Genomic DNA, 22,021 nt, shown 5'->3' on the forward strand with positions numbered 1-22,021 from the left:
GGTTGTTTTTAATTAATGGCCAATCACAGTCCAGCTGTATCAGACTCCCTGGTCAGCCACAAGATTTTATTCCTTTCTATTCCTTTCAAGCCTTCTGATGAAATCCTTTCTTCTATTCTTTTAATAAGTTTTAGAATATATTTTTTATTATATAATATATATCACAAAATAATAAATCAGCCTTCTGAAACATGGAGTCAAGATTCTCATCTCTTCCCTTGCCTTAGGACCCCTGTGAACACCACCACATTCAACATAAATGATTTTTGCATAGTTTATTCTATAGTTCTTCCTCTCTTTTCCAGAGTAGGGAAGAAAATTTTTTCACCGCTTATGGACTAATGGAATTCCTGAACACGTATTAGTCATGTAATTAAATCAACTTCAAAAAGTAACACCAGAAATTAAACTAGCACTGATGAATTGCAGATGTCCTTTACTGTAGTATCCTCTCAGGGTAAAAACCATATTCCTGTTCTTTCAATATGTGAGGGAAGATGATGAATCAAACAAAAATGTCTTCCTTTTCATCATCAGCTTTTATCTCCATGTTACTTCTTCACCAGGCTTCAACTCCCTGTGTAGAAAAAAAAAAAAACAAACAAGAAAGAAGACACTAAAATTAGTACCTTTCTTTTTAGAATAATTATTAATAAATGTAAGTACTTAATTGTGTTAGTTTATATTCAACAATACCTTCATTTTGAGATTTATGTAAAAATTTAACTTTCCTTGCAATTGCTGTCAGTTAAAAATCTTTCCATACTGATAAACGTCCTCCTTTCTTTCAAAAGCTTCAATGGATTGAGTCCTCTGATTTCCATTCAATTAACTGGAAGCACAGAACACCTGACTTCTAAGGAGTTAAGAGACTTTTAATTGGATCTAAGATGAAAAATTCTACTTCTTTTAAATATAGCAATTTATTACTTTAGGGGAAAGAGAGGTGTGAAAGAAGAAGGGATTTTTACAAGACACTGACACAGCAGCCCAACTTCACTAACAAATACATAAGAAAAGTGCTAATGTCCCAGTGGGGTAGATTATGTCGAAAGCTTTCTTTCTTACTCAAAATTAATTTAGGTGAGGCCAGAGTTGGAAAAAAAAAAAAAATCCACTGGCACACAAATTGACAGCAGTCCTACTATCACTTTATGCAATATGACTTTTTTCCCCTCTTCTTTTGTTACCTGATGATCTAATACAGAATTAGAACTGACACAGATGAGTCAGTGTCTGAAGTTTTCTGATGGAAATACTCCCTGAGGAGTCACAGCCAGAAAAACAAAACTGATCAGTGCATAAAATCACATAATTCAGTGAAGATATAGCAGCATGTATGTTAATTTTAAAGAACTTTGTGATTATTTTGAAGTAACACACTATTATAAAAGTATTTGGTTGAAAAGCGCTGTAATCATTTTAAATTTAAGAGAGAAAATTAAAACTAAAGCACTCTGTTTCTTGCTGAAGTTATAAAGTCGAAATAATGGTTTCCATATCTCATGACCAAGAACTTTACAGTCATTAATGATCCTTTCTTTCATGAAGCTAGCTCCTAAAGATTCCATTTTCAGAAGGTATTACTGACCTAAAACACTTCGTGAATGCTTGATATTTTTAGGCCTTTCTTCCCTTTTTTTGGTTACACTCGTAACTAAAAAAGAACTGAGAAGCACTTTGAAAAATAACTATCTATGTATATAAGAAGCATCATAAAGCAGACCTTTTATATAATAAGCTCTTGTTTCTGAAGGAAGACAATCTTTCATCATTCCATCTGTCCAAATAGCATCCAATCACAAATCCTAAGGGAACAAGGATGTGAACCCAGTGTTCACGCACAGCTTGGGCAAAATTCACCATGACTGCTGGAAAGAAAAGTGGAACAGGTAAGAGGCACTAATAAATCTGCACTTGGAAACTGTTGCATGTTTGGCACCTTTACTCTCACTTACTAGGATTCTACAATGACATAATACACATGAGGGCTATCAAACACTTCCTAGGACACACATATGTTCTCAAACCCATACCTGGGTTTCTTAGAAATCCTAACTGTTGACCCTGGGAAAAAGGATTTCATCCTAAAACAGGAGAGAAATAGAACATCTCTTTAATTTACTCACTAAAGTAACTACAGAAGTTTGCTGCTCTATAAAACATTAGGAACACTTTCATAACCAAAGTGTAGAAGGACACTTCATTATCTGTGTCAAGTTTCAAAGACAAGTTGTGTATTTAGCGGGGAGCTGACAGATAAAAAATTACATTTCTGAAATAAGGAAGAACATTTCTAAAATCACAGAATGACAGAATTATTACAGCTGGAATGGCCCTCTGGAGATCACCCAGTCAAACCTCTCTGCCAAGGCAGGATCACCTGCAGCAGATCACACAAAACACATCCAGGTGGTTTTTAAATGTCTCCAGAGAAGGAGACTCCATGACCTCTCTGGGCAGCTGTTCCAGTGCTCTGTCACCCTCAAATTATAGAAGTTTTTCCTCGTCTTAAGGCAGAACTTCTTGTGTTTTAGTTTATGGCCATCGCTCTTTGTCCCGTTGCTGGGCACCAACGAAAAGAGTCTGGCACCCCCGCCTTTGAGACATTTACAGGCACTAATGAGATCCCCTCTCAGTCTTCTCCAGACTAAAGAGGCCCAGCAAACCTTTCCAACCCAACCAAACCCTTTCAGACCAGGGAATTACACAGATTACTGCCAGATCCCAGCGCAGTCTGTCACACACAGCGGCGGGCTCGGAGCCCCGGCCGGGCCCTGAGGGCGAGCACCGCCGCCGTTCCGCCGCGGCCGCTGTGGGGCGGCCCCGCACGCACCCCCGGCGGGACCCCCCGGCCCCGGCCGCTGACTCGCGACACGGCCCCACCACGTCCCGGTTGAGCCGCCCCGGCCTGCCCGGACCCCGACCGCCCCTCCAGCAGCAACAGCGCCATAAAGCCCACGGCTGAGAGGCGCTCCCGCCCGCCGCCGTGTCTCGGCCGAAGAGGTAGGGGACAGGACGAGGCGCTCCCAGGGAGGTCCGACAGCGCTTCCGCCCCCAGCACGCTCCGGGCCCCCGCCATTACCGCTGCTCGCGCCAGCACCGGGAGCCGCAGCGGCCGCGCCAAGGGCACCGGGAACGGCGGGCCGGGCGAGACCACGGGCTGCGCAGGGGCGGGGGAGGAGCGCGCTCCCCCCGGCGGGCTCGCGGTGGTGCCGCCCGCTACTCTTCCGCCGGCTGCCCCGCCTCCCCGCCTCCCGCAAGATGGCGGCAAGCGCGGCGCGGGCTGGGGGTGGTTGAGGGCGGCAGGTATCGGCTCTTTCACACCATCCTCCTCTTCCCCTTGTTCTCCTCGTCTCGGACTGGGGTGGGCGCAGGGCTCGCCCCCGTGACCCCGTCCCCGCCGGGCGAGAGGCCAGGCTCGAGTGCAGGCCCAGGCGCTGGGGCCCGGCGGGGCGCTGGAGCCCCGGAGCCCCCGGCCCGCCCCGCGCTGGGTCCCTGCTCGGGCAGGCCCTGGCTCTGCTCTGAGGGGTCGCGTCTCCGGATGTGCTATCTCTGGGTGCCCCATGCAGCTCCGTGGAGCTGCTGTTAACTGCGCTGCTCCTAGGGAGCTTTTTGAAAATTATTCTTAATGTATACTGTAGAAAATTAACCTCGCCTCTTTCTAATAAGACCTGCAAGAGTAGAATGTTAATATCTCCTAATTGGTATCGAGCAGCTGTATTGAACAGTATTAACACCGTTAGCCTGCATATTTTCAAGAATATGTGAAGCTAGATCTAAGTAAATGGAATTTTTCTTTGTGTCAGTCAACGAAACATTTTGTCCCCCATTCAGATTAGTTCTTTTGGAGATTAAACACTTGGAGAGGAAAATGACATCGATTATCAAGTTGACTACGCTCGCGGGGGTGCAGGAGGAATCTGCCCTCTGCTATCTTTTGCAAGTAGATGAGTTTCGTTTTCTTTTGGACTGTGGCTGGGATGAAAACTTTTCTATGGATATTATTGATTCTCTGAGGAAGTAAGTAGTTCAGTTCATACACCTATTTTTAAAATAGGGCTTGGTCTGTCTTGGAAGTTTTCAAAATTCCATGCAGTGGTATAATGTATGGTGTTGCTAAATGAAAAATTGTTCTTTTTTTTTTTTTGTTTTGTTTCATGTAAGTTTTACATGAAGGGAATCACACTGCTGAAACATTTCCAGCAAAAACTTGGAATTTTTTCCTTGTCAGTCCAGTGAGTTGTGTCTCTTAACTGTAATTCTCAAACTGTTCAGTTTTTATTTTGGCTTGGATGATTTGTTTGTTTTTTATTGTCATAAATGTGACATAGTTTAGGAGAGACTGACCTTGACTCTCAACTGATTTAGAATACTTAACTAAGTTTTAAATAGGAGGGGAAGCCTTCCTGCATGTAGGCTGAATACAAAGCAGTTCAACTCTTGGCTCTTGTTTCAAGTTGAGTAGACTGTCAGGAAAACACCTTCTGTCAGGACACCAGCCCTACAAAGGGAAAAAGCCTCTCCAGACCAACATCTGTCTAGACTTTAATATTGAACTTCTTCAGATATACAGCAAGGAGCTGTGTTGATGGCCAAGTTAGGACTGAGACATGGAAATTTGGGAAAGAAACTGAGCTTTTTGATACTAGTTTTGTAGCATTGACACACTTGCAATGTTTAAGATCTTTTAAGTGAGGATTGTTAGGTACTGAGGATAATTTATAAAATTTTTCAAGTGTCTTATGTAAGAAGCAATTAGATAAAATTTTTCATAACAGCTATCGAGAAGAATGTGTGTGCTTCACTTACTATGCAAGGGAACAAAAAACTGTCAGTCCAGCTTGTATTTTCATTTGGTACATGTGTTTTATGCCCTCAAGTTCTTCAGTTATGATATGTAGAAAGGTTTTAGTCTGAGTTCTAATTTTATGCAGCACTTTGCAAGGAAAAAAAAAATGGTTTTAAGAGTAATAAAATCCCCTAAACTCGTGTGCTACTTTTCTTAAATGATATGTTTGATATTTTCGGTATTAAGATATATATTTTGATTTGATCAAAAAATATTGAAATATATTTTGATTTATCCTTATCAGTTGAAGGATTGTTGTCTTTGGTTCTTTTACTTGGTTGATCTCATCAGAAGAAAAGTTGTCATCTGTTTTGGGGTGTATGAGCAATTTGTAGCACATCTGTACTGATATTATTCTTGGTCCTTCAGTTGATTTACTTTCTGGTGTCCACGTATATACTAAGGTCTTACTTCTTCAAATCTTTAAGTTATGCTTTCTGAAGTCACTTGTGTTTTTAAGTACTTGAACATTAGGAAACACCTGTAAGTTTTAATTATGATTTTTAAAACTGTTCCAATTCTTGAAGGGTTTAAGTTTCATTGTTTGACATTCAGACTGTATGTATTCTCAAAACAGCCCTAGCAGGAGATATATAAAACCATACAGAGCTCCTTTCAATGGCTTTTGTTGGCCCTCTTTTTATAGGCATGTACACCAGGTTGATGCTGTTCTTCTTTCCCACCCTGACCCTCTACACCTTGGTGCACTTCCATATGCAGTTGGAAAAATGGGATTGAATTGTGCCATTTATGCAACTATTCCTGTATATAAAATGGGACAGATGTTTATGTATGATCTCTACCAGGTATGTTTAAGTTCATACTTTCATACACAACATCTTTGATGGTGGAGTGTTTGAATGCTCTGTACCTCTTTGTTTGTTTTAGTCACGCCATAATACTGAAGATTTCACACTCTTTACATTGGATGATGTAGATGCAGCCTTTGATAAGATACAACAGCTGAAGTTTTCTCAGATTGTGAACTTAAAAGGTAAAGTTGTCACCAAAATCTCAAGAAATTACTTTTAGTGAAAGGCAACAGAGCAGTTACGAGTCAAAGTAACTTTTTTAAAGGGACTGAGTTTAAAATTTTGTGTGTTTTGCAGTGCTGAAGCACTGCAATTCATTAGCCTCATGTCAGTCTGTATCAATCGCAATTGTATCTAGAAATTGATAGAATTTCACTTAATGAGGAGATGAGGAGGAGGTCATGCCAGTGTTTAGATGTTTGTTTCTCTTTTATGTTTTTGTAACTTCTGTTGGAATTTACTGATGTCTGTTAAAAGTATTTACTTAGCTCTAGCAACAGATACTCCAAACTCTCCATAAGCAGTAGCACAAGGGAAAGCTTTGTAGAGCAGAGATGAAGTTACAGCATGTGCAGGTTTAATGGGGAGATCTTCAGTGGCTCAAATCATACTCAGTGTAGTGTGTTGCTGGGACCTGTGATAATCAGCAGCTTTCCACTTGAGTTGAATGTAAAGATCAGAATAAAATAAAAACTCTCTTCTTGAACAGAGACATGTGGAGGCTGATCACCAGCAGTTTGTCTCTGAAGTGCAGTATTTTACAGGTTCATGAATATTGCTGCTAAAAGACTTCTTATTTGGAAAATAGAAAGAGGATGTTGTCCTTGAAAGACTGCTGGCCCCTTTTCGAGATATTGTGGCAAGGCTATGTCTACCCTGGCAATTCTTACATCTAAAGAGTAATTTTGGCATACAACTTTTTTAAAACAAGCAACTTCTTTTATATTTAATGGAGGTGATTTGAAAAGAGTCGATGGAGGCTTTTAGAGGATAATATATGTTTAATTATTAATTATTACTGTGCATTTAATGCAGTAGTGTCAGTGAGTAATGGTTGTGGGTAGTCTCATTTTAATCTGATGTACATACAGGCTGTTATCAATGACAGGGAGCAACAGTGCATTTGAAAAATGCATCAGGTGCTGAAAAGTTGTCATCCCTGACTGCAGCACATGAACACCTTTTCTGCTACAGTTTAACTTATTTGTTTATCATTCTGGAAAGCTTCCAGGTTGTGTAATTTACATAAGTTTTCCTAAGTACCTCAAAAGTGAATGCTGTAGTAAACATTTAGTGTTGCTCCAGAGAGGATCCTGGCTTTCATCATTGTGGTTGTTTTCTTGTGATATATGCTTTTTATATAATTTACTGTTGTTTACGTCCATAGTTACAGCAGCTCTGAGTATCAGTGGGAGGTGGAGGGAAGAAGTGATCTTTGCTTTAGTTTCTTTATTCTGGAGGAAATATAAAAGTGAATTGCAAAATATTTTGACATTACTGCTTAGACGGTAAGGACAGACATTACTGCTTTTTCATACTTCATTTGACTTTTTTTCTCAGTAGTAATTTGGGTATTCAGTTGTTTAAAGTTACTATGTCTTGTTCAGAGTAATGGATTTTACTATGTGTAATCTACCTAAAATACTGAAAACCTTTGTAGGCAAAGGACATGGTTTGTCAATCACACCATTGCCAGCTGGTCACATGATAGGAGGCACAATTTGGAAGATTGTCAAGGATGGGGAGGAAGAAATTGTTTATGCCGTTGATTTCAACCACAAGAGGGAGATGTAAGTTCAACATAGTAATGGATAGTTCTTAGCTGTGTTAGCTGTGTATCATTTAGTGGGTGATAAAGAGGTGTGGAAGCAGAAGTGCATTTCCAGTTCTAATAAGATCACTAATTTCATTTGCATCCAGATTAATCAGTTTGAAGCAAGCATTAGCTCTGGATTTCTTTATTCCATTTGTTTATTTATTTGTAAATTTGAAGCAGGAAGCATTCAGCAGCTGAGTAGTTTGGTTTCTGTACATGCAAATATCTGTAATCTAGCTGCCTTATTTTTTCTCATAAAATAGAAATGTAAAAAAGTGAGATTTTTCCTTTTTTCCACAGCCATCTGAATGGATGTTCCTTGGAAATGTTGAGCAGGCCTTCATTGCTTATTACAGATTCATTCAATGCTACTTATGTACAACCCAGGAGGAAGCAAAGAGATGAACAGCTGCTGAGTATGTATTGTTTGGGCTTCAAAAATATCAGTAATGTGATTTATTAGCCACTATAAATTATTTTTCTATGAGAAATTCATTAGCATTTAAACTTAAGAACTCATATTAAAATGTAACAAGTTTTGAATTACTCTTTTCTGATGATACTGATCCTGTGAGTTAAATGTTTTCCTAACAACAATGAACTGTATTTGAAAACAGTGTATTTTACCCAGTATCCTTCAATCTCTTCAGGGATTTTTACATTACCTTCCTCAGCACTTTCTTTTTTTAAACTTCATTTTCTGTTGGTTTTTAATTAAAAAAAACCAAAAACAGACAAACAAAAGTAAGCAATACCAAGGCAGAAAGATCTTCAGAGCTACCGAGAAAACTCCAGCTCCCTTTAATTTTGGTGGAAGTGTGGATTTGGATCTCTTTTGAAGTTTCATTTGTTTCTGTGTTCAGTATACTTTTGAATATGATTGCTAGTGTGACATAACAAAAACAAAAATTGCAGCCACACCACAAACCTTCTAACTTTGATTCAAAGTATAAGTAGGTTTTTGTTTTGTTTTTAATTCTTCCTAGCTAATGTTTTGGAGACATTACGAGGTGATGGAAATGTATTAATAGCTGTGGATACAGCAGGCAGAGTTCTGGAACTTGCTCAGCTTCTTGATCAGATCTGGAGAACAAAAGATGCAGGATTGGGAGTCTACTCTCTTGCACTTTTGAATAATGTCAGCTACAATGTAGTGGAGTTCTCTAAATCACAGGTTTGTTTTGATTTTAAAATCCAATTATGAAGAGTAAAGGAGCATTTATGCAAAAGCTTTTCTTTTTAATGGTAAAAAATGGCAAAATACTGGGTGAATGTCCTTATTCTGTAGTGCATGTTTGTGTCTCAGCTCTTTTGATCAAGTAACACAGTGTCCAGTTGTGACAGTGGGCATGTTTCTTGATGATAAGACTTGTTAGCATAGTTTATAGCTGTTAAAAAAGAGAACTTAAAGTACTTGTTTCAGTGTTGGTTATGCTCAACATTATTTCTATACCTTCGGAGAAATACTGAAGAAATCATGGCCATATTGCATCCTCTACTTCATATGAAGCTTGTGCTGTTGAACAACTTGTGTCTGTATAGATAAGTTTCTCTAATATGTATTTTAGGTGGAATGGATGAGTGACAAGTTGATGAGGTGCTTTGAAGACAAGAGAAACAACCCTTTTCAGTTCCGCCATCTCTCCTTATGTCACAGTCTGTCTGATCTGGCTCGAGTGCCTAGTCCTAAAGTTGTTCTTGCCAGTCAGCCTGACTTGGAGTGTGGGTTTTCTAGAGATCTTTTCATTCAATGGTGCCAGGATTCCAAAAACTCCATAATTTTAACTTATCGCACTACACCTGGAACATTAGCACGATTCCTGATTGATAATCCTGCTGAAAAAGTTATAGATATTGAGGTAAGAGTTGTCTCTATAGCTCCAGGTTCTTATTGTGGAATTCTTACTATTCTTATTCTTTCTTCTTCTGGGGTTGTGTGGGCAAAACTGAACATGGTTTCCCTTTTGATCTTCTGGAAATGCTTCTAGTGGTGGAGTGAAACCTGAAATTGGTATGTTGCATATTTATCAGATTGTGGGTAAATTTACATAAAAATAGGTCTCCTCCTGAGAACTGCAAAATACTTTTCATGGCATGGCAAAATTAATCAAGCTGAGCATGAAATTCCTTTTAAATATTTATTCTTAGACAACTCATTCCTTTATGTTTCTAGTATAATAGAAAAAAGTCTGCTTGCAGCTGACATACAGATCACTACATATGATGGGTTAGTCTTGCTGGAAAATTCTCCTGGTTTGGATGAGAGGAGAATCAATTCAAATTAGTATAAAAATCCCAACAGGATTAGAGGGATAAGCAAATGCTGGAAATTAGGAGATAATTAATTGCTATTCATGCTTTCAAATTGTTTTCAATAATCTGTACACCTGTGTCTACTTCGTTCTGGTGCACATTGTTAATTTATGGAAGTCCCCTGTGATTGCAAGTGATAATTTCAGCACTGATGATGCAGCTTTATTTTGGTTTTAGATTGGATTGAAATCATTGAATTATAGTGTTAGATTATTACTAGAATTCAGTTTATTCAAAGTGAACTGTACTCAGAAAACAAGAAACAAAATCTACCATTGTTTTGCCAGCTAGTATGACTTCGCTAGCTTCTTCTGGTTTGATATTAATGATAGAAAAACTAAAAAACCACTGCGCATCTAAGAGTGTTTGCCTTCACTTATTTTTGGAAAGCTTAATTGATTTTAATATTTTTAGGAATGCTTTCATTTAAAGTAGACTGTACAAATTGACACTATCATGATGTCAAGGTACCACATTGTTGCCATAGTCTTGTCTTTTATACTTGCCTTTGCTGCACAAGGACAAGTATTCTTGTCAGCAGCATATAGGAGAATTATTAAAGTTAGCTACTTTAAAAAAGTGTTAGCTACTCACAATAACATTAATTTTAATTCCATCTGCAGTTGAGAAAACGTGTCAAGTTGGAAGGAAAAGAACTTGAGGAATATCTAGAAAAGGAAAAACTAAAGAAAGAGGCAGCTAAGAAGTTAGAGCAGTCTAAAGAGTAAGTATGTTGCTCATTCTGCTGTTATGATCAGAGTTGGGATTTCTGTGTGTTTATTCTTCTCCTTCAACTCTTTTCAGGCCTAAATGAGAATTAGAGTTTCAGTAGCCTTGTCTGAGGGCCCTGAGGAATCAGGAGGGGTTGTCTTTAATCTGTTGTCCTGATAGACCCAGTTTCATCTGCCATTTAACTGTGAGCTCTTTCTCAGATATATAAACTGCCCTTGGCCTTGTTTAGTGTTATGTCAACTGTTATTTTCTAGTCAGTGTGTTTATGTAATATAAAACCTGAAGAAAAAAAAAAGACATGCTAGGTGTTTTTGGAATGTCATTTCAGGGCAGATATTGATTCCAGTGATGAGAGTGATGCTGAAGAGGATATTGATCAGCCAACTTTACATAAGACCAAACATGATTTGATGATGAAGGGTGAAGGTAGCCGGAAAGGAAGCTTCTTCAAACAGGCAAAAAAATCTTATCCAATGTTTCCAGCTCCTGAAGAAAGAATTAAATGGGATGAATATGGTGAAATTATCAAGTATGTGGTGGTAATGTATACTAACATAGTAGCTATGAAATAATCAAAACCTAGAAGGAATTAAATTCACCATTCTGTCTCTTTTGCAGCATTGCTATATGCTCTTCAAACTGCTTAGTCTTAGACACAGCTTATGATAAGGATTGAAGCTGCAGAGTGCTGATCTTTGACCTGTGTTCACACCCCTCAGGATGTATTTTCACTCCAGGCTTTTTTTAAAATATTTTGAGATAGAAGATTTTAAATTATTTTAACCTGACTCTTCTGCTTTAAATTTCACTTAATGTTAAATTTGTGAGGTGAGAAAACACTATTCATCCTAACAAAAGTCAGTGATATTTTTCAGCTTTTCATAAGGAATGCTTGCTAGAAATCTGCAATTTGCCAGTATTTCCTAAGTTATTCAAGTTCTTTTTTAAGATAGGAAGGTCATATTTTCCAAATCAGCTCTTTTCAAGTACAGAAATATTTGGCAGGTGTAGTTGTTGCTGGCAATAGCAGTTACAAAAAATCTTAGTAGTAATAATCAGCACTGTTTGTTTTTATATTAGATAGTGCTTTGGTTTTACTCTAAAAAGCAAAATACCTTTAATTCTTTAGACCTGAGGATTTTCTAGTTCCAGAGCTTCAAGCAACAGAAGAAGAAAAAAGCAAATTAGAGTCTGGTTTGACAAATGGAGAGGAGCCTATGGACCAGGATTTATCAGATGTTCCTACCAAATGTATTTCTGCAACAGAATCCATGGAAATTAAGTGAGTGACTTTGTTCTTCTCAATTCTACTAGAACATGGGTACAGTGCAAATTGGGTAAAAGGCTAACTTGGATTTTCCCAAAGTGGGAAAGGACTTGATTTTTGTTTATTTTTTTCCCCAAGCTAAGTTGTATTTTACTAGTCTTTCTGGGAGTGCAGAACAGTCTTATGGTTCCCCACTCTTAAAAAATTTGGTTTGTTTCCTGTCTTATGGAGACAACTGGAAGAGATAGAAGAAATGATACAATAGTATGTTAAAATAGATGCTTAAGTATGTTTTGTTAAAAGGAAAACATATTCAAATATGATTATTTCATGGATAACTTATTTTTTTAATAACTATGTAAGTGAATTTAGTTAATGTATAGTGTTAAATACACACATGCTAATATTTGACAATCTATAATATACCTTGTGCTGACACCTTTTGTTGATGTACAATAATTAAAAAATATCTTAATGAAGTACTTTGGAACACTCAAAAGTTTAATCTTTTAAACTAAAACATATTATTCTCGGGTTTTTAATTCAAACCAGAGCCAGAGTTACATACATTGACTATGAAGGACGTTCAGATGGGGACTCAATTAAAAAAATTATTAACCAAATGAAACCAAGACAACTGGTCATTGTCCATGGCCCACCTGAGGCCAGTCAGGACCTTGCAGAATGTTGCAGAGCTTTTGGTGGAAAAGATATTAAAGTTTACATGCCCAAACTTCATGAAACTGTAGATGCTACAAGTGAAACACACATTTACCAGGTAAGGTACTGGAATTTTTTAGTTGTGTAACTACTGTGGACTGTAGTAGAGCTGTATGAGCAGAATGTAATTTGCCCTCTGTTCTTTGGGAGAGGAGAGGTGATACCACCTGTTCAATCAGTTTTGTGTGATCAAGGCATTAGTTGTGTTTTTCTGTGTTTAGGTAAGCATTCTCCTGAGGCTTATTATTCATAAGCATTTGAAAGCTTGAATTTAATATCAGTGGGTTTTTTACCTGAGGTGCAAAAGGCAATTTTGTACATTTGTGTCCACGGGGGCATCAGTTTGCTTTATTGAAGTATTTACAAATTTATAATGCCTATATTTAGAACACCATTGTATACTAGCTGCAATTCAGGATTCTCTTTGAATCTCAAATGGAGCCTTAAAGAGCTAGAATAAAAAAATGCTTCATACTTAAATAGTACCTAAGAGTGAACATGTAAATTTAGGAGCAAGTTAATGATAAAAACAAATAAGATACCCATACCCCCTAAAAACTTAATGTGCTGATTCTTGGAAAGTAAGGTTATGATCATGTATTGTTGTGTGTTAGCCATGAAAATTAAATTCAATATATTAAGTTCTAAATAAGAAAGCTGGAATAGCTTGTATGAATTATGTGAAAATTGTGTATGCTCTCAATTTAATTTTTGAAGTTGTTTAGAGGGAATTGTCTCAAAAAGACTTTTTGCAGTAGTACTTTATTCCTTTGTTCTTTTAAAGTTAATAGAAAAACCTTGGTAGAATTGTTGAAAGAGGTACTTCTGTTTCTTTCTAGAGAAAAATCTGTTATCCTCTAGAAAGTAGAAAATTCCAGTTATTAAAAATCATCTAGTTATAGCAGCCTTAAAACAGCGTGTTTTCTTCATGTGGTTTGTTGGTTGTTGGGATGTTTTTGTTTGTTTTTTAAAGCTTATGAGAGTTGCTAGTGTGTAAGAAATGACCCAGGAGAAGTGCAGTGGCAATGTTGAATTTGAAAATAATAGGTGTGAGTGAAGTGTCAGTGTCACAGTGTCATTTGAGTGGGCTGTGCTGCACATGGGTGGGTAGCTGGTGGTTCTTTCACATGGTTGCAGCCTTGATTGCACTGTGGGAATCATGGACCTCCTAATGTGGATAACAATCTCTGAGAGTAGAGCTTTATTTAAAGGATTAGAGTCCCAGAGTCCACCAGAGGAATCAGGGTAAGGGCACTTAAAATTCTCATATTTACATTTTTTCTTACAATAAAATAGTAATTATAATTTTTTGGAGGGTTGAAATTTTGAAACATTTAGGTTACTGACAAATAGATTTATAGAAACTTCCTCTGAATTTGCCAAGACCAACTGAGGAACAACTTGACTGCAAAAAAGGTTTCTGGTTTTAAAAGGAAATTTATGGCTCTTGCTGTAAATTTACATCAGGTTTGCAGTTCAGTAGGTTCTTTTTTCATTTTAGCCAAGATGAGAAAGGTGTTGATCTCTGCTGCTTTTTAAGTTGTGATATGAGTGTTACATATAATAAATTTTAAAGTATCTTGCCTTGGTGATACCAGTTCCATCCTTTGTCTCCATAAAAGTGCATGAATCAAACCAACTGGAAAGATGGTGAAGAGAAACTTGCTAATCTTTAAAGCTTGAAGTAAGACCTCTGTATTTTCCATGAAACTAACAGTACTTTTATTTTTTGTGCAACCCAGGTCAGGTTGAAAGATTCTCTTGTCAGCTCTCTTCAGTTCTGTAAAGCCAAGGATGCCGAGCTGGCTTGGATAGATGGTGTTCTGGACATGAGGGTTTCAAAGGTGGATACTGGAGTTATTTTGGAAGAGGGAGAGTTGAGGGAAGATGAAGACTTAGAGATGCAAGTGGATGTGCCTTCTTCAGACTCGAGTGTGATTGCACAACAGAAGGCCATGAAAAGCCTCTTTGGTGACGATGACAAGGAGATGTGTGAGGAGAGCGAGATCATTCCTACTTTGGAACCTCTGCCACCTCATGAGGTACAGAAATGATGCTGATCTGGATTTCTTTTATTAAGACCTATGTATTAATTTGTCTTTTTCTAGTGCTGAAAAGTTGATACTGTGATCTTACTCAAATGAAAGCCTAATTGAAACTGGGTTTTCATGTTTGGGTTTCTCTTTTTTAAACCTGGTACTGTTCTTTGTTCAGCTTTTTTGCTTTTCAGTGAGGATGATCTTTTGCATCCATTAACAGTGCCATATATTTATGAACTAAGATTTTAATTAGTGTGTGTCATATCTATAATTAGTACATGCAGATAGAGAAATCAGTTGGTGTTAGTCACTTCAGGATTTCGTTATGTTTTGTTGATGCCATGGAAGATATTTTATATACTTGAGATACAGATCTTTGACGTTCACACATCTGCTTCTATAGTAGTGATTTGGGAGTTTATTAAATATATCTTTTCTATAAATTTACCATAGCTCTTAAAATACTTTGCATTTTAGGAGATAATTATTTTATCTTTCTGTTGAATTATTCCAGTACCTTTTAATTCTAGAGATGCTTTTTAAGATTCTTTGTTTCACAATCCTAAATGTAGTCTGTTTTGGGAGCTAGAGAATCATGGAGACAACTGCCAGGTCTGTTCAGATTCATTGCAACCATCATAGCACGCTGTACTGATCAGCAGTACAGCTCACTGCAACTTGGTCCCTGGCATAGCATGGCTTGGAAGAGGGATCTTCATTGTAGCTTTGTATTTGTCCTCAATATGGGAGCAAAGAAAAACCTTTTGCTTTGTGTGATGGGCAGCTTCTAAGGCTTTTCTGTCCTGAAGATGTATTGCTGCAGGTGAACAGAAATAGAACCAATTTAGAGTCATGAAGTCTTGGCCTCACTGCTGCCAATGCAGTAATGAGATCGTTGGAAAAATGGAAGGTGTTAAATAGAAGCAGTAAAATTATGTGTGTTGTTTTGAAGGTTCTTGGGCATCAGTCTGTGTTTATGAATGAGCCAAGACTGTCTGACTTCAAGCAGGTTCTCTTGAGGGAAGGTATACAAGCTGAATTTGTTGGAGGAGTGCTTGTGTGCAACAACCTGGTGGCTGTCCGCAGGGTAGGTGTTCTGTGTTTTAATCTCTTTGGAAAATAACATTATGAAATAATATATTATTTTAGTAATAAAGGAAATATTATTTTAGTAATAAGAGAAGTTTCTAATTAATGTAAAGATAATAAGTTGAAACTTGTCTTTTATTTCAGACTGAAACAGGGCGTATTGGATTGGAAGGCTGCCTCTGCCAGGACTTCTATAGGATAAGAGACCTTTTATATGAGCAATATGCTATTGTCTAAGAAAAGTGCTGCAAAGGTGTTTTCACTTGAACTTTCACAGACAAAGGAGGTTTCTCCCAGTTTTGACTTTTTGTAGTTTTCTAATTTATACAGGGAAACCTAATTCACAAAGATGAGTTAGCTGCCATGAACATGTGAGTAACTGCTACTGTTGTTCATAAATCTGTTGGTACATTCCATGTAGTTGACTCTTAAACTGTTACAACTTGGCATCTCCCACATAACACATTATAAATGAGTTTATGACTGAATGTTTCTCAGGAGAGGTTCAATTTGCCAGGGCATGTTTTGGTTTCACAGATTTCCTGTCAAAGAGTACGAAACATGTCAAAGTCATTCTTTTTGTTCTAAAATAAGATTGGATAAAGACCTTTGGTTTCTTTGGTTTTGTTCGGTTTCTGTGTGGTTGTTTTTGGTTTTGGTTGCTTGGGGTTTTTTTTAGTAAGTTTGATTTGGGGAACAATCTCAAGTATTTCCCTCTTTTGTTTTGAAATTGAGGTTAGTTGAAGTACATTATTAACAGCCCACTTAAAGCTAGAGTGCTTTAAGTTTCCCCAGTGTTAATCTGGCTGCATCTTAATGCTGTATCTCTTCCATCTTACTGATTTGTTCTGAAGCAGCATTTCATATTGTAATCTGCAGGATAAAAAAATTACTGGGGCAATTACTCTAAGAAGATTGGATTATATTTTCAGGTAGTTTAAAATGCAGTAATTATGCTTCAGAGTAACTTCTGTGCAAATTTACAGAATTCATAACTCCTAGCTCTTGCAAAATTATGCCAATTATAAAACCTTTTCTAAGTTCTGATTTTAATACTTTTCAAATTCTAAAGCCTTTATCCATGCACTGCTGTTTTTTCAGAGTGCCATGAGCCAAGGTCAGGAAGATCTTTTCTCTTGAAATCTGTTCATGTAATTATTTAATGATTTTGTACCATGTTCTGTTCTAGATGACAGTAAGACTTATTATAGCTGCTGATGCTAGGAATTTACCTTATCTTTTAGGTAAGGATAAACACAGTTTTGAGTTCATTAATTTCTCAGAAATTAAGTTATGAAAACAAATGGCCTCTCAAGTTTATTTAATCCTTTTTTCCTCTATCTGTGTGTGAAACACCAGCTTTGGCAGTGGAGGGTTGTTTGCTTTTTACATAAAACAATGTAATATATGCTTTTTGTGTGTGTGCTTAAATAAAACCTTTTGAAAAAGTGGCAAAAAATAGCCCTGTGGGCTATCAATGGAAAGATAATTTACTTTGCAACTCATTCTCAACAAAAAATTTCTGTCTGATCTACAGACTATTCTGTTTAAAATAGTAGATTAAAAGTGAAGACTGTATTAAACATTTGATAGAACTGTATACTAGATATGTAAAAAACTTGAAAATACAATACTGAGTGAGAATGTATTTTCTTACACAAAATCTGGGGTTTTTTTTCTTAACAGTCTAGAAAAATGTGTATTTCCTTATATTGACATCCAGAACTCAATAGAAATGCTCTGGTTTTGTAGCAATGCTATGTAAATCTATATGATGCTGCATACTTGTTACTGAATACTATTGTATTACTACTGTTGTTTATACTAGTGAACTTTTATAAAGTGAATTACTTTGTACATAATCATATTGGCTGTAGGACTTTAACCTTGAGGGCTTAGGATGGGAAGGGATCACACACACCTGCATGGAATATGCTAATAAAGAAAAAACCCCTTAGGAAGTCAAAATAGTGCTGCTTTTAAAAAAAGGATAAAGACAGCACAGTGTGATCATAAACCTTTCTATCAGTTTTGTTTGTTTTTCTGACCTACTGATACAAATTCAGCTAGGATCACAAAATTTTAGTGTTATCAGTCTGTAAATTCTAGTGTGTGCTGACATCCCAAATTAGTGCTATCACAGAGGAAAAGGCTCAAGTATAAGCAAAACAGCTTCTTATTTTAGTCTATTCAGCATGAGTGTGGCTGAAGAGTGAAATCAGACCTAGAAAGCTGACATGCAAGGTGCAAGTAGTCAGCTGAGAGCTGAGTCTGGAGGTCTGGAGGTCTGTAGAGAATGCATCACAGGCTGCACTGGTGCTGTAGGGCAGGTGTGCTCCTCAGCTGGGCATTCCGTGCTTGTGAAGCAGTGTGCACCTGAAGCCTCTGCTCATTCATTTTGCCTATTCTGCTGTCAGTTCCCTAAAATGTTCTTAACTATGATTTGCTTTAGACAGTAATTGAACTTCTGTGTGTGATTTTCAGAGTTACTAGTCTGGTTCTAGTTTTTATCTGAAATAAAAGATTGATTTCCCCTTACCTTCACAAAATGTCAGTACTGCTGTGATCCGTAAGTTGTGTTTTCAGGCTTCTACATTTGTTTCATTAGCAGTAAAAATGTGACAAAGAGTACCATTTCTTATTCTGCCCTCTGTTGTTCCTGAGGGTAAGAACATTAACTTCAAACCTAGTTTTGGTGTTCACCAGTTAAAAATATTTCCTTCCAGTGCTCCTGGATAGTTCAGATTCCTCGCATAAGAAGAGCCAAGGGTATGTGGAGACAGAGGAAAGGTCTGTAATGATAAAAATATAATTCTAGCGTTAGTTATTTTGCTGTTCCTGTTATCAAAACGTAGCTTTATCCTGAGTTAAATAACATTGTTTGTGACAGTTTCATTTTTAATCATTTTACTTTGACAATATGAGCTGGAGGTGAAGTAAAGGTGACAGTCTTGTCCATTCTTCAACAATATTTAGATGTAACCAGATCCACTTCTCAAAATATGCTGTTAATGGAAAGGTAGGGTGCCCAGCATTCTGTCAGAGTAACAGTCTTGGGAGAGCATTTGAGATCTACTTGGTGCTACAACTTGCTTTGAAATGTAGGGTTTTTCCCATATCTGTTAGGTTTTAATTTGAGTCAAATGCTATTCATTAGGAATTAACAAGCAGAGCCGTGCTTCCTCCCCACCCTCCAATCTAAATAATTATTATAGATGGTTGTGCCCTAAAACACTTGTTTTGTACAGAATCAAGATTTCTTTGCTAAGGCATGACATGTATTACTACTTCAGGTAGTAAAGGGGAGTGTATTGCCTGGGGGAAACACTTAAACTTGGTTCTGGCCAGGACAGGGTTGATTTTTGCAGCAGCCAGAAGGGGCATGGGCAGTACCCAGAGGTTATTCCCTGCCACCTCAAGTAATTTTCCAGGAATGGGTAAGGGGTCCCTTCCTGGCAGTGGTAAGTTATTGTTGGGCTCCCTTTGGAGCAGGGGTGAGCATTCATATGGGAATTGCTCACTTCCCATTTACACTTCTGTTATTAATGTTGCTGCTGTCACTGTTCATTTTCTTATTTCATTGCTGTTTCTGGTAAATTGGTCTTATCTCAAGCCACAATCTTCACTTTTTGTGACTCCAATTCTTCTCTTCAGCCCCAAGAGGGGAAGGAGAGGGGAAGGGAGGAGTGAACAAGTGGCACATGGTTTGGAGTGTTTTGGAGGGAACACTAAATGGGAGAATACCATTCCTAAACCCTGAAAACAACTAAAAATTTTTGAGTCTTTGTCCTTACTTTAAGGATCTGAATGCTGCATGATATTCTGTTTCATGGCTTTTAGAGATGTTTTCATAGTTTTGAAAAGGAAGTGCTGGGGAAGATGATCTCACAGTCAAATCTGATAAAGAAATGTATCTAGTAACCAGAATTGTAGTTCTTGGTCTGAAAACTGTGTGAGTCATCAATGGTAGTTCAAAATGGGATAACGAAACTAGATCAAAAGAATCTACGAATCTATAAAATTGCCTGTTGGCATTTATTTTTAAAAATACTTTAAACAGTATTGGGTCTTACCTTCTCTTGAGACTCATTTTGGTTGGGTAAGAAATATAATACAAAGATCAAAATCTCATGGAATCATAGAATGGTTTGGTTTGGAAGGGGCCTTAAAGATCATCTGGTTTCAGTGCTCTGCCATGGGCAGGGACACCTTTCACTAGACCAGGTTGCTGAAAGCCCTATCCAGCCTGGTCTTGAGCACTTCCAGAAATGAGCCATCCACAGCCTCTCTGGGCAGTTTGTGCCAGTATGTCACCCCCACTCAAAGAGAAGAATTTCTTTCTAGGACCTAATCTAAACCTGCTCTTGTTCAGTTTAAAGCCATTTCCCCTTGTCCTATCACTACATGCCCTTATAAAAAGTCTCTCTCCAGCTCTCCTCTAAGACCCCTTTGATTACTGCTCTAAGGTTTCCCAGAGCTTTCTCTTTTCCAGGCTAGACCATCCCAACTATCTCAGCCTGCCTTCATGGGAGAGGTGCTCCAGCTCCCTGATCATCTTTGTGGCCATCCTCTGCAGTTGCTCCAACAGGTCTAGGTCCTTCCTGTGCTGGGACCCCAGAGCTGGATGCAGCACTGCAGGTGGGATCTCACCAGACTGGAGTTGAGGGCAGGTCCTCTCCTTTACTCTGCTGCCCACACTGCTTTGATGCAGTTCAGGATACAATTGGCTCTCTGGGCTGCAAGAGCACATTGCCAGATCATGTCCATCCTGCACTACCAGCATTTATTTTGGGAGTCTTGTTGCATGGTTTGTCTCCTGCAAGTACAGAACAGTTGCAGTTCAGTGGTAAGTGACCTGGTTCTTCCTTTCAGCTCTAACACTTCCTCACAGTGGTAGAAGAGGAATATAGTTTTGAGTATTTGGGAGAACAAGGTTGTTTCATACAGTGAACTTCAAGTTTTACTGTCTTTGTTAGGTTATGTATTACCACTGTGATAAGAAATTAAAAATCAAAAAAACAACCCCACTCCTGCATTATTTAGTACAACTTCGAGTAAGCCCTGTACCTGTTTTCCTGGAAGAGAAGGATCCATACAAACTCTTAAGGTCAGAAGAAACAAGTTTGCTCTATGAGCTTTAAGCAGTAAAAACCTGCCTGTTGTTGTATAATCCTCTTAGGTGATGCAAGCTGGATCTGTGATTCAACAGCTGAATGATAATGAGCTAAGCATCTGCCAAAAAGTGTAGTTTGTAACTGCAATCTGGCAGTCACTGATTTTGGTAATGAAAAAATACATTACTGCAGTTCTGTAGGCTTTTCTTAAATATTTTTAATTTTCCGTGCAGCTTTTTGGAAGTGATAAAAACTTCTCTAAAAGCTACTTTTGACAAATGATTCTAAAGAAATTTGCAGTGGTGGTAATTTCAATTAAAAAATAATACAAACCAAACCACAGGCTTTCTATTGAACTTGGCTCAAGGTTGGTACCAATTTTTCTAAAACTAACTCTGGAAAATTACACGGGAAGCCAGTGGAGAGTGTTCATCCTGTTGTGTAGTATTGGCTACCACTGCCCTTACTGGTATTTGAGATGCAGAAAATAGAGCATAACATTTAATGTTAATAACAATGTCAGAACTTTTGCAAGTAAATAAAAATTCCATCTTCAAAATGTTGAAGGTTCTTATTTTTACATGCAACCAAAATTATTTTTTTCCTTTGTTTGTGGCTGATTAGTTTATGGGAATATATAGGTGTGAAGAATGCACTCTTAGCAACACAGTTGTTAAGCAACAGCTCTTGGAGTGATTGATTTCTCAAGTGGTGGTTTTACTGATACCTTCTTAAAGTTGTCACTTAATTCAGTTGCCTTGTCTGCAAGAAGTCTCGTCTCATTTTCTCCCCAGTTCTGAACCATGTTGTGATGCACAGGCATTTACTCAAGTGCTTTACGGCTCTGGAAATAAGAACAAGAACTCTAATTTGGAGTGAGGCAGAGAAAGGAGATCTTCTAGCAGAGAAAGGAGATCATTAATAACTTAGAGGTTTGAAGATTACCTTTTATTGGTGTTTAAGGTTATAGTTTTATGTTAAAACCATTGCAGTTAATCTAATCCAGAGAACTGCTTCCTCTTTAGCTGTTTATATTTTGTAGAAAGAGCAAAAATGCGACTGACAGGTATTATACCTTATTTTCCAGTATACTTTATTTTACAATATTTTTTCCATCATAGTTGCTTCAAACTGTGGGGTTTTTAGTCTTTTAAGTCCATCTGTCCATCTGTGTAAGTTTTCTAGTGTGCTCATCTCAGCTGTTATTACCAAGGTTTCTTAGAAATTATCCTGAGGCAGGTAGGTAATATGTCTTTATCTGCAGTAA

At 37.7% G+C, this 22,021-nt stretch overlaps 2 protein-coding genes across 3 annotated transcripts; one reads left to right on the forward strand and one right to left on the reverse strand.

Annotated features, from left to right (window-relative positions):
- Nucleotides 1-260: 260 nt before the first annotated feature.
- Nucleotides 261-3,239, reverse strand: NDUFB1 (NADH:ubiquinone oxidoreductase subunit B1). Of its 2 annotated transcripts, none has more exons than XM_054634663.2 (3): nt 3,086-3,239; nt 1,727-1,871; nt 261-577 (listed from the first exon to the last, which is right to left on the reverse strand). In XM_054634663.2, the coding sequence occupies exons 2-3, from the start codon at nt 1,864-1,866 to the stop codon at nt 541-543; spliced, it is 177 nt and encodes a 58-aa protein (XP_054490638.1). In that variant the 5' UTR covers nt 1,867-1,871; nt 3,086-3,239; the 3' UTR covers nt 261-540. The 2 variants fall into 2 exon arrangements, with proteins under 2 accessions (XP_054490638.1, XP_054490639.1); XM_054634664.2 differs by having other exon boundaries at nt 1,727-1,868; nt 3,086-3,204.
- Nucleotides 3,232-21,313, forward strand: CPSF2 (cleavage and polyadenylation specific factor 2). Its single transcript, XM_054634960.2, has 15 exons — nt 3,232-3,309; nt 3,838-4,023; nt 5,499-5,658; nt 5,741-5,846; nt 7,325-7,454; nt 7,781-7,896; nt 8,467-8,654; nt 9,049-9,339; nt 10,417-10,517; nt 10,854-11,054; nt 11,655-11,807; nt 12,345-12,570; nt 14,255-14,554; nt 15,504-15,638; nt 15,785-21,313. The coding sequence occupies exons 2-15, from the start codon at nt 3,875-3,877 to the stop codon at nt 15,875-15,877; spliced, it is 2,349 nt and encodes a 782-aa protein (XP_054490935.2). The 5' UTR covers nt 3,232-3,309; nt 3,838-3,874; the 3' UTR covers nt 15,878-21,313.
- Nucleotides 21,314-22,021: the final 708 nt, after the last annotated feature.

This window comes from Agelaius phoeniceus, chromosome 6 (assembly GCF_051311805.1).
Source record: "Agelaius phoeniceus isolate bAgePho1 chromosome 6, bAgePho1.hap1, whole genome shotgun sequence".
Classification (NCBI taxonomy): domain Eukaryota; kingdom Metazoa; phylum Chordata; class Aves; order Passeriformes; family Icteridae; genus Agelaius; species Agelaius phoeniceus.